This window comes from Hyaena hyaena, unplaced genomic scaffold, assembly GCF_003009895.1.
Source record: "Hyaena hyaena isolate Hyena2069 unplaced genomic scaffold, ASM300989v1 scaffold_214, whole genome shotgun sequence".
Taxonomy (NCBI): Eukaryota; Metazoa; Chordata; class Mammalia; order Carnivora; family Hyaenidae; genus Hyaena; species Hyaena hyaena.
In genome coordinates, this window is record NW_024080842.1 from 586218 (window position 1) to 599072 (window position 12855).

Genomic DNA, 12855 nt, shown 5'->3' on the forward strand with positions numbered 1-12855 from the left:
CTCTGTCTCTCTCTCTCTCTCTCTCTCTCTCTCTCTCTCTCTCTCCTTGGCTTGGCCTGCCACCATTAAGTGTCCTATTCTTACACCCCAGGGGCAGGATCATCCTACGGGGAGAGGTTAAACAGAGTCAGGCCTGGGTCCCACCAACAGGCAAGGTATCCTCAGAAGAGAGACAGAAGGCACAGGAGGAGTCCGGGCCGTGCACCTGGCGCCCTGCAGAGAAGAGGAGCCACACATACACCATACAGGCTGCTTCTGTCCTCAGCCAGGCTTGTTTGACCCTCTCCTTGTGCTCACATTTCAGAAAATCATGAAACGGCTCATAAAAAGATATGTCCTGAAGGCCCAGGTGGATAGAGAAAATGACGAAGTCAATGAAGGTAAGCGAATGGACTGGTGTCCCACAGGCCGTTAGTGGGACATGGTCTCACCAAGCCAAAATCAAGGTGTCATCTGCAGGGCCGTGTTCTTGCCTGGAGGCCCTGGGGAGGCTCTGTCTCCTTGCTGGTTGGGGTATGGGCAGAAGGAGGTTCCGTGCAGCTACAGGGCCGAGGCCTCTGCTCCCTGGCTGGCTGTCGGCTGGGGCCACCCTCTGCCTGAACACAGCACCTCATCTCAGAACCAGCTCCCGGGCACTGAGCCCTTCTCCAGCTGCCGTGTTGCTTCCACGTCTGTCGTCATGTCTCTTTGACCCTCTCTTCTGCTTTCCCCTTCCTCTTTTAAAGACTTAGCATTAGACTGGATAATCCAAAATAATCTCCCTATTTAAAGTCAGCTGATGAGTTACCCTAATTCCACGTATGACCCTGGTTCCCTTTTGCCATAGCAAGTTATCATACTCAGTCTGGACACCAGGGATTAGGATCTGGTCACCTTTCGGGGGTAGGGGGCTGGTAATGACTCTGCCTACCGCCTCATGTCCCATGAGGTCCAAAATGGCCCAGAAGTTCTCATTCTGTGGGTGCATATACAGAGAGCAGCAAGCAGAATGTCACCACCCTGTGTCACTTCCAGGCTCTCAGAATCTGACAATTCGCAGTGTTTCTTAAGGTATCCCCCAACTCAAAACTGCCTGTTATAATTGCAGATCCCAAAACCCACCCAGGCCTAACGCATCAGCATCTCTGGGGTGACTCTTGCGTTGGGGTGGGGGGGGGGGGTCGGGCGGTGTTGTGCATTTTGCTAAAAGCACCAGGTCATCCTGATGCACACTGAGGTTTGCAGACTACATCCTTTTCAGTGTTTGGGTTATTTTCCAGTCCATTTAATGCAGTTACTCTTAAGTGAAAAGCAAATTACCTTATACCAGGTAATTAATCTTCATGAGACACATAGGACAAATATTTGCTACCTAGACGCAGCCTCCTCGATGAGCAAAGGCACGAAAGCTTGCCCTCCCTTGGGCCACAGGGGCCCACCCAAAGCACCTGGTCATGAAGTCACCCTCTGCTTCATCCTGGGGCATCTGGCATACAGCCTGAAGATCCACAGCAGCTGACCTCATTCCTGGGCTGGCGCTTCCTAGGGGCTGAGCAGGGGCCCATCCTGCTACCCCTACTTATGGGTCTGCAACATAAAGCTGCCAGCCTGCCAGCCAGCTGTGATGGGCAGGAATGTAACTGGTTACAGAAGTGGGGAGCTGCCGGGCCTCGTGCCACTGGGGTTATACCATGCAGCTGGGGCTCCAGGAAAGCACCCCACGTAAAGGAAATAGGGGATGTGTACATTTGTCAAAACTGGCCAAACCGTACCTTTAAGAGCTTTGCCTTTTCTGTGTGCAACACATGAGGAGAAGAGAGATGTGAATAGTGTGCTCCCAGGCACTGGACTCCTGTCTGAGTCAAGTCCAAGGTCTGTAAGAGCAGAAAAGAACATCAGAGCCCTCCTCACTAAGAGTTCCACAGCCCCAGCCCAGGTGGATTTGTGCCCACGTGGTTCACTGTGGAAACAAGGGCAAGTTCCCACCTGGGGGTCCCTTGCTCTGGAAGGAGGAGGAGGCCTCAGCCAGGCAGTGCTGGCTGCATGGCGCCGGGGCTGGGGGGCGGGGCCCTGCCCGGCTGCCTGGCTGTGTAGCCACGTGCCCTGTGCTGAGCCATTCCCTCCACACTTGGGAGTTTCCCAGCCCCCTCAGATAAAGACAGAGTAAAACATGGAGCAGCATGAAAATGACTGTCCCAGTTAAGGAGGGTGTTGCTCAGAGTCTTGAAATCTGCCCTTAATGGCTCCAAGACCAACATCTAACAATCATGATATGAAATAGGTGCTGGAATAGGATTTCACGATCCTGACCTTGACTCCTCCATCTAGCTGAAACCCTTAACAAAGATTTTGACCAGGAATGGGAAGAAGGGGGTTTTAAATAGATGGACGTGTCCTTCAGTGGTAGGAGGTGGGTGTTACTCAGGTCAAAACACACCTCCTGTGCCCTCACCTCTGCCCTTAGTGGGAAACCTCAAAACCTGCTGGAAGGACACACACCCCAAATGTATGCGGAAGGAGCCCCTTCTGCCTCGTGCTCATCAACATCTCATCTGTCCTTGCAGGTGAGCTGAAGGAAATCAAGCAAGATATCTCCAGCCTGCGCTATGAGCTTCTGGAAGAGAAATCTCAAGCTACTGGTGAGCTGGCAGACCTGATCCAGCAGCTCAGTGAGAAATTTGGAAAGAATTTAAACAAAGACCACCTGAGGGTAAACAAGGGCAAAGACATTTAGCGGCCTGCATCGGCATCTGTGACTTCTACCAGCATTCCCAGGCCGGGATGGATTTCCTAGCCACCAGCCCTGGCAGGGAAGGTCCCAGGCCCTCCCCTCTGGGACACTACGGGGACCCACTGGCTCTGTCCTGAGCAGAGCCGCTGACACGTGCAGGGTAGCAGCCTGCCTTGACCCAGAACTGTTGTGAACCTAGGCTGTTGGGTAAGAAAGGCCAGCACAGGAAGAGGGGGAGGAAGCACTCCCCGACACGTACGTGTGAGACCTTTGGTCCAGTCACAGGGACGTGCGGGAAGAGGCCTTCTTGGATGCACACACGTGCCCTCCCACTGCACACGGACCGCATCTCTGTCTGTGTCCCAGGAGACAGACCACCTCATCCCATGCACCCCTGCTCATCCCCTCCCCACCACCCAATCACATCCAAACAGAACCGGGAGGTGACCTGTGATCTATTCTTAAGTGCCAGACGAGAACACAGATAGCCTAATAGCAAAATAGTTCTATTTGTTTATAAAAAAAAATTTAAAAATCCTAAATCAAAAACTGTACTGTAGGTAGCACTGTTTAGAGAACAACAACAAAATCCAAATGATGTATTTTTACCTTTATTAAGATTATCTTGTATTTACTATTTTTACCTAAAATGGAAAGAAATAAAATTACCTCATAATAGTCTGGGGAGCCTCCATCAACGTGCCGCATTCCTGCCATCCTGTGGCCTGTCTGGAAGGCCATGGGTCAGCGCTTCTCTGGGAGGAGAAGGGGGCAGGTGTGGAGGGGGAAGGGACCAGTCCCCTAAGATTATGCAGCCAGAAGCCCTGGCTTCCAGCCCTCCTCCTACCCCCAGACCTACAGGCCCCAACTTGACCAATGTCAGGAAGGAGGTAAAGAAAATGGTGAGGGAAGTGAGACATTTCCTCCTACCCACCTCTCGCCCTCTTTCCCTGTGTGGGAAGGGTAGGGGCGCCTGGTGACCCCCGACCCGACACCCCCATACCTTTCTGGAGGGACCTGGGTGTGAGTGGAGAGAGCAGCCACCAGAGGGAGCCCTAGTCCCAAACAACTCCCATTCAGAGCGGGTTGAAGAAGATGCCTTGGATTCAGGGTGGCCACCGGCCTTACTAGGAATACCAGCCAGATGTGCTGAGTGCATGCTTGCTGTGTACCAGGCACTGTGCAGAAAGCTACCCTCACATCCATCCACTGAACCCTCAGAGCAACTCTGAAAATAAAGAGGCCCAGGGTCACAAACTCAGACACCCTAGAAGGGCAAAATGTGTGTATGTGTGTATGCCCACAGGTTTCTGTGTCTTATACGTGGGTATGCAGGAGGGGGCTTCTGTTTCACCATATACGGTGCATCTTCAAAAACATGTTTTACTTAGCAGCCGCTCCAGGAAAAAAGCAGATCAGGAGGACTAAACAGAAGTGAAGCAGGTCCCAGCACTGAGGCGGGGGCAAACCATGACAAACAGCAGCTGAGCCATGCTTAAACTGGGCCACAGACACACAGCCCAGCCAACTGGTGGCACAAAGAATACAGGCCCAGTTTTTGCCAGATCTTCCCAATTTCTGGGCGTGGGGGAGCCTACACTTGTTGGGCCCCTGGCAGCCAAGATGGGGGGCTAGATAAGATGCCCTGAAATGTTGCTTCACACCTGGGCTTTCCTGGCACCACCATCCAACAGGAAGGAAACAGAGGTGCACGATGCATACAGTAAGTTTATGTCCAGGAGCCGGAGGTTCATCTGCGGTCCTTGCGAGGAGCCGTAGATGGATTTCAAAAACCCTGCAAATCCTCAAGGGCCCATCAGATTGTGTGCTTGCCTTTGTGATGGTATGCTGTTGTGGAGAGGACACCTGCAGCATGTCTCAAATACTCATCCATGCCCCCCCCCACCGCCTCAAGCCTGCAGCTGATGACTGAATTCATTTAGCAGATGTGAACTGAATCCCTCCTCCACCACTGGGGATGCAAACCATAGGCGTCCAGAGGGGCTCCTTTTTATGCCTAGACTCTGACTAAGAAAGCTGACGTGCTTTGTAGGAAGAGCAGTTGATTTATCCAGGGGACAAATTACCAGCTCTTCTGGAAGATTTCCTTTCAGATCCCTCACTTACCTTCATCAGAATGCTAATAAACACTTTGAGGATGCATTATTCACTTTCCCTATCTGCCTTTGACCAGAGGCAGGTAGCAACCCCATTTTCACATCCTGGGGTGCCCTTTTCCCTTCAAACCTAAGTCTTGAATTCTCCCTTTCAGGAGATAAAGGAAAACAAGTCCCACTAAGTCATTAAAACCGAAAAAGGAAAACTAGCACCATTCATTAGGCTTTTGATGCCACATCTCAGGGGTGAAGGCAGTCCCATAAAGGATGCAGAGCTGCTGGGAAGATGTGGCACAATAGAGGGACCCCATGCTCATGGAGGGCTGTTGAGAAGCCTTGGAACTGATGGCTGGCAGACCTATCATCTGGAGCGGAGGCAAGAACTTAGTGATTTTCCAGGCACTGACAACCTCCCTCCCTTACCCCCATCTCCTTGCTCCTGTTGAATTAGCTAGATGAGGGAGGCAGGTCTGGGAAAAATAAATCAAAAGGGAGTGAAGAATGGAGTCAGAGAAAGGCACGTGGACAGGGGAGGAGAAAGGGCCCAGGCCCTCCTGGAAGAGTCCACAGACCCACAACCTTGCACACTTCCCAAAGCACCCCACCCATCCCTGTGGCACATGCCGCACAGCTGTCCTCATACAATGTGGAACTTTCATGTATGCCTGTAACATCTGTCTCCGCTGCTTACCAGGAAGCTTCATGAGGGGGTCTGGGTCTGTTTAAGTCCCACTGTGCACGGGCACGGGGCCAGAGAGCAGCCCCTCCGTGAATCCTTGCCAGGCCCCCGTTTTCTAAAATTCCTTCAGATGGTGCCACTGGGGTCTCAGAATGTGAGCTTGCAGGAAACACAAGCCATTGTTCTGGGCAGAGGAGTTCCCTCCTGGTCACAGCGTGGAGAGCTCCTGCTCCCAGTCCCCTCCATTACTAAGAAGCTGCTTCAGACTGGGCCGGGACCAATCACAGCACAGAGCCGGTGGCTGCGGGGCTCGCGGTCCAGGCCTCTGGGGAACCAGTGTTAAGCAGCGAGTTCTCCAGCGACTTGTCACCTTCTGATGCCTCCTAAGGCGACTCGGCAAATCCTAGTGACACATCCTAGACAAAAACCCCCAATTAGTCCCCAGAGCTCTTCCTAAAGGACGCGTGCTCACACACTTGCCTGCCTCCTCTGCTCGTCAAGGTATCTCCCTCCCTTCCAGGAAGACTGGAAGACAAACTGGTGGCGGCAGTTTGGGGACATCCCCTAATGCAGGGGCAGCTGTGCGAACGCCCCTCCAAATAGCTATAGGCCTGTAAAGGCCAGGACAGACATCTTCAAGTCTGCTTGTCCCAGGCGGCCAAGACACGTTGCCCTGCTGGGAGTACTCGTGTCTGGTTAAAAATAAGCAGCCTCAGGGCCCATCACTCCTCAAAGGGCTCATTAAGGCTTGTGTAAAGCGTGGAGGTTGAGGCTGCCAGAGAATGACAGGAATTAGTCTGATCCTCTGAGGCAGGGAGGCAACGCCCCCATTCTATGTTTATCTGTCTTACCCTCATCCCCAGGAGGGTGAATGTGCTAGAAAGAAGGGCCTCCAGGAGAGATGCAGGATGTAAATCACTTCAGGCAACCGAATCCCTCCCTGGGCTGCAGACACAGACGGCCCAGCAGGACCCAGCCTCGTCCCAGCTGCGGGGAGCCGAAGTTGCCTAAGCCAGCTCTTCCTGGAGGAATCCCCAGCCACTCTTTGCCGGGGATGCCTCCCTCTGCTCCTCCACTGTTGTCAAGCAGCTGGGAAGTCCCTACGCTTCAGGGTAGGAATGAGCCAGACACAGGAAATGAATAAAGGTGTCGGGGGATGGGGTTTCCTGAGCTCTGAGTCTTTAACAAGAGGAAAGATGACTGAGGGAAGAATCACGAAGTTGGAAAGAAATGGTGATTGAGGAGCACAGGGCTCCCAGAAACGGCTCCCTGCAACAGGGGTGGGACAGGAAAGGAGGCTGGTGCTGAGAATTGAAGGTCAAGCCTGCCTGGCCCTGCCTGGGAGGAAAAGCACTCCATGCCCATAGACATGGGGCCCGCAACTGGAAGGCCACATCCTGGTCCTAGCCCAGCCACCATGTCCAGGGAGGGAGGAGGAAGAGGGAAGAGCCTCCCACACCCCCACAACCCCCAACCCCCCATTAAGGGCAAAGTACACTCTCAGTACAATATGGTTAGAAAGTGTGGATTCCTTGTCCTCCGAGTAGTCAGAAATAACTGGGTCAGGGGCGCCTGGGTGGCTCAGTCAATGGAGTGTCTAACTTGATTTTGGCTCAGGTTATGATCCCAGGGTTTGTGAGATTGAGCCCCCAAGTTAGGCTGTATGCTGAAAGCATGGGGCCTGCTTAGGATTCTCTCTCCCTCTCTCTCTGCCCCTCCCCTGCTCACACTGTCGCTGTCACTGTCTTTGTCTCTCTCTCTCTCTCTCAAAATAAATAAACTTACAAAAAAGAAAGAAAGAAAGAAAGAAATGGGTCAAACAGAGCCTGCTGTGTCTGGACAGAGACCAGCTGACCAAATGACCAAAGAGGCCCGCGGTCCTGTGTCACCGACCCCATACATACCAGGGCCAGTGGCCCACCAGCCTCGGCAGTGTGCTGTTAAGTAGAAGGCAGAAAAAGGTAACTTAGATCCAAATAAAAGTTTATCAAGACACTGTCAGGTGTCTGAGTGTAGATTCGGACGCTGGCAGAAGAGACAACATTTTCAACTTTGCCACTTCTACCCCAAATGCCCCAAAGCTGTGTGAACTCACAGATCAAGCAGGAGGAAGGCAGGGGTGGGGGGAGGGGAGGCCAAGGGGCACATGGGTTTTGTATCCACACACCCATGACTGGAAACACATCTCACCACCATCCCCCAGGCACAGGCTGGCACCTGACCCCAACTTAACCAACCAGAATACCCAGCATCTGAGAAACCACCATGGCCCCAAGGAGGGCAATCACATTCCTCCCTTGAGATGTACATACACGTGGACACCGGGAAAGAGAAGTCCTTTTTTTTCCTACTGGGGTCCCTGAACAGGGGAATGTGAATGTGAGCCACCAGCAGGCCCCTCCTTGCCTCACAGACAGGGAATGTCTGAAAAGGAAGTGAAACCAGAGAGGAGAATTAAAGGAGAGAGATGAAGCAAGGTAGGAGGGAGGAGAGGGGAGGGGAGGGGAGGGGAGGGAGCAGGTGAACCATCTCCCCCTAGCTCTCTTCTTTCTGCAGCTCTTCCTTACAGCCGGGGAACTGTACCAGAAGCCTTCTCAGCTCAGCAGGCAAATAAACCCACTGTTGATGAAGCTGGTTAGCACTGGGTTTCTAGATGGCCTTTACATTCCCAGAGTCTGATGGACACAGAAATGACAGGAGGACTTCTTTGCCCCACCCATCCCCCTGGGGATGTTTGCTGTTTCTATGGTTAGAGGAACAGGGCCATAAACTGACAGTTCTGTTTTCCTTGAGACTCAGGGAGGTTCTAACATAGGTGATGGCCTTGAGCTGGTTAAAGTGATGAAGACACTTGTATATCAAATCTACAAGACACTGGATGTGAGGACTAGTCAGGGGCCCATGTGTGTACCTCAGGACTGGGGGAATAGGGTGCTCCCCCCTTTGCCCAGGCTCCAGCTCTGAAGAACCCAAGTTTGGCAACCTGGGCACCTCTGGGATGGTCAGGGGCCCCAGTGAGGCACCTCTCATTGCCTGTGCTGGCAGCAAGTAGTGGGGGAGTCACAGGGGGGCAAAGCAGAGACGGGGGACAAAGCAATTGGCTGGTAACTAGATGTATCATCCTTGTTGAGGGTGGGGGTCAGTACTCAGAGATTCTGGAAATAACCAGGAGACACTTGGAGGATGATCAGTTCTGGCTGGTGAGGTTCCTGCCACGAATAGGAAATACACAGTGTCATGTTGTAGGTACAGGGTGGTGAAGCAGCCTATCCGAGTTACATCAATAAGACTCAATATTGGATGTGGGGGATTCTTCTGACTTCCTGGAGCACAGATCATGGAGAGTCCCACGAATCCCAGCAGCCAGGCCACTGACTCAGAGGATTTTCAGTGTCCTGGTTTTCAGGCCATGGGCATCAGGCCTGGGCTGGGTCAGTCTCAGAAAAGAGAGAGGAGGTAACTTTGGATCATTTCAGGGACGGAACAGAACAGAGACCCAGGGTATCATGCTCAGGTCCAATCAATCACAGGATAGACAGTCCAGCAAAACACAGCCTCCGGTACCTTCCCAACCTGCACAACGAAATCAGAAGTCCCCACAGCCCATTGAGCCTCGCGGAGGGTGAACATTCTGAGAGCCGCACTGTTTTTTCAGACACATCACTGTCTGTCACCCACAGCGTGAACAGAATGCGTTTTCTCTGCTCCAGCAAAGGCCATGGCGGGTGGGGCCGGAGCTGCCTCTCATGCCATTTCCCCTCCAAAGACACACTCAGACGTGCTTGCTGAGTCCTGGGACTTCTGAACCTCTGCGTCTCCAAGCAGCAGCTCGGGGTGACTGATTTCCATTGGACTGAGGCCGCACCGAGAGAACAGTACAGATCAGTATTCTAGTCACTCTGGACAGATTTTTCAGTTCTTCTCCCAAAGGAGAGAAATACCATTTTCCTGATTCTTAAAGACCTGCCAGTGGGTCCTCCCCCTGCAGACACATGACATGAAAGATTCAGCCCGAGGTGAAACATAAGGGACCTCTTCCAGGAAGGGGAGCTGACGGGCTGACACGAGAGGTCAGGTGTGTGAGAGGAAACCACGGGAACGGTGACCCCACACACACAGCCTAGGTGTGCGTCACCCACAGGGCGACAGGGCACGGGCCGGCAGAACGGCGAAGAGACCCAAGGTGTGTCAAGCCCAAGGATGCTGCGGCTCACCCCTGGCACCCACCGCATGCTCAGAGAGGAGGACGGGGACCTGAAGGTGAGGACAGGTTCCAGGCCCACGCCTCCAGCACTGCAGCCAGAGGTAGAGGAGGCAGAGCCCTGCAGGCTGCCCGAGGGAGGCTCGCTGCCTCCATGTGACTCTGAAGCAGATGAGGAGGGGAAATGAAAGATGGAGCCCCAGGAGCCACGGGCAAGGACTTCACGGGGGCCCTCTGGAGGCCACCCCCAGAAAGAGGAGGCCAGAACCCATGTCAAAGAGGCAGCAGAGAGGAAAGAACCGAAAAACTACCTACCTGCCAGGCGTGGGAGCCTCCTCTAACACCGTGGGGCAGAAGCCACCGTCAGCCCGGAGCAGAGGAGCCTGGGTCAGGATAAGCTCCCCAAGCCACACAACCGGCCTCCCGGCCCAGGAAATGGCAGGGCCAGCGGCACAGAGTGCTGGTGCAACGAGAGCGAGGGGGCACAAAGGCTGGCCTGGCTGCTTCTCCCGGCCCACAAAGTGTTTGGGTGACTTTCTAAGGCAGAAACGAAAATGAATTAAAACATCAGCGGCCCCCACCAAACTTGCCTCCTGGTTCTCAGGGCCTTTCCTTTTTCCCACGTCCACACTGGCCTGGTCATGTGGCCAGCATGAGCCAATGGGACGTTAGGCAGCAGAGTGCCGGCAGAGGCTTGATTAGCGTGTGCCCACTGGGGCTTATCCTCGAGGAAGCCCCGCTGTGTTGCCAAGGGGCTGGGTACCGAATGCTGAGAGGCCACGTGGAGAGGCCTTGGCGCACAAGGGTGCTTTCCAGTCTAGCTAAGCTCCCAGCTGCGTGTAGCCCCAGGAGAGACTCGGCTGGGTGGAGAAGAGCCCCCCAGCTGAAGCCTGTCCGCCAAGCAATCATGGCAAGTAAAGTTTTGGGGTAGTATATTACCCAACAGCAGATTAACAAAGGGACTGAAGGGGTGGTCCAGGCAGGAACTTTGCGCATGATGCTCAGCCCAGCCACAGGAGAAGAACCTCACCCACTCACCCCAGGCAGGTGACTTAACTCCAAGGGCCTCAATTAACAATGCCTTAGGAATGCAATTCAGCCGGTGTTAATACAGGCACAATCAGGGTTCCCAATGGCTGAGGTCTACTTTGCTTCACCTGGAAAGAAACCCCTATGTCTGCGCATCAGTAGAAACCCCCCAAACAGCGCTGGCCTCCTTGCAGAAGGATGCTGCCATCAGGGCAGCCGTCCCCTCCACTCGTGCATCCCAGCGTGTGGGGTATTCAAAGGCTACTGGGGACTCTGGGGACGCTGGGCAGGCTGCAGGCTCACTGCAAAGAAAGGAGGGGAACCCTGCAACAGTTGAGTGGGTTGGTGAGATTTTAATAAAAGCGGTGGACAACAGAGACGTGATGTCACAGGGTGGTCAGTGAATCACTGCCCAGCGGACAATGATAACACGCCCTTGGGTTTCCAGCCTTACAGGTATCAGAGCACTTTCATATCTCTTACCTCTTTTAATTAAAACAACAACTCAGCAAAGTGGGCAGAACGGAATTCATTATCATCTTTGCAAAGAAAGAATGTAAGTAGTGCAGGGATCCCACTGAGTAGAACCCCCATGAACTGGAAGTTCATCCCCCCTGAGCCCCATGAACTGGCCTGGGTGCAAGGGGGGTGCCCGTGAACACAGCTGAATGGGAAGACTGCCCTTGTGCTAGACTCCAAGTGTCCAAGGCTGGCAGTCTAGGGGAGGAAGGATGGTCCTTGGAGGGCATTTCTTGGCATGGTTCTAGAACTCCCTGCCTCAGAAGAACAGCTGTCCTCCTCCCTGGGACACTCATTAATAATGTACATCTACAGAATGGGAGTGGGGCTTAGGAATCTGTATTTCAGGATGGTCCCGGGTGACTGGGGTCCATCAAGTTTGAATACTGTTGTCGCAGAGGCCCTTTGCTGCATGGCATGGGTGTCGGGTTACTTGACTGATAAGAATGGAGATGGGGCCAGGGACCAGTGGTCTAGTGCTCTCTCTGTCCCCCGAGGAGGTGGGATTGGTCCAATTTTGGACATCTCTCTAAGATTTGGGCACGAAGGAAACAAGGAGGGTAAAGCAATGGAGGCACCAAGAAAAAAAGCTGTCAGGGTGAATAACTCAATCCCAGCCTACCCTATGCTTCACACCCATTATTAAACACCATCATCATGAGGCAAGCATGCCTAGTAAAGGGACAGGAAACACTAACAAGGGTTAGGGGTAGTAATGTTCTCTAGGGTCTTGTCTCCTGTTTCCTAGAGGTGAGGAGATGTCATTCTTGCACTGGGGCACGGGCAGGGTCTCTGTCCACTCTGTCCTGGAGGCGCCAGACTCACCTGAAGTCAGAGAGCAGAGGCCTCTGGTGGCCTGCCTGCTCAAGTGGGACAGCAGGCTTCCTGGGGGCCCTGGCATTAGCCCTCCTCCATGGGGCCTCTCATCCCACACGGGGGTGGCTTCTGCCATGGAGTCAGATGCAGGAGGGAGGCGGCCACCATGCTGAGTGAGTGGGCACGGGTGGGCATAGAGGTGTCCTCTCCTCTTGACCCCACAACTAAGGTCATCATATTGGAGACTCATCTCTTACTTCTTATTTTCACTTTTTCCTTCTCTTGGTGATGGAACCAGAGCCACTTCGGATCCTTATCAGGAAGAAATGTGCTGTTTAAGTGTGCTCATAATCGGAGCTAGTAATCTGCTCCTTAATGCTCAGCGTGTTTCCCTGCTCAGCTCACCAAGCCCTCTCCTGCCTCCTGTTCTATTTTCATCTTGGCCTTCCCAGGTGGGGACTCCTTAAAGGGGCCCAGCTGGCATGCTATCTGTTCCCTTTCTTTCTAAATGGCCCTAACAGACCCCAAAGTGGGCCTTTTCCTCCTCACGATTCAGAGTGAGGCTCTGATCAAGGGCTCCAAGGGGCCAGAGAAGCACGTTCCAAGAAGGGACACTATTTTGGGAGTTTGGACAGTGAAAAGGCCCAGCCTACTCACCCTCTGGCTTAGCAGAGCCCAGCCGGGACCCTCCCGCCTGTGGGGGAGGACAGACATTCTCCCTGAGGCCAAAAATGGTGAGTGTCTCCTCCACCCTGGCTGTCCTCTCAAGTGGGTGCAGAGAGGA

General features: G+C 53.5%; 1 protein-coding gene across 1 annotated transcript in view; it reads left to right on the forward strand.

Moving 5' to 3' along the window:
* TRPC7 (transient receptor potential cation channel subfamily C member 7) overlaps window positions 1-3256 on the forward strand; it is a 157922-nt gene extending 154666 nt beyond the window's left edge. Inside the window, exons 13-14 of the mRNA XM_039242302.1 lie at window positions 305-380; window positions 2544-3256. Coding sequence (XP_039098233.1) covers window positions 305-380; window positions 2544-2713 — 246 coding nt within the window. The 3' untranslated portion in view covers window positions 2714-3256. The remainder of the gene's footprint in view (window positions 1-304; window positions 381-2543) is intronic.
* The last annotated feature ends 9599 nt before the right edge of the window (window positions 3257-12855 follow it).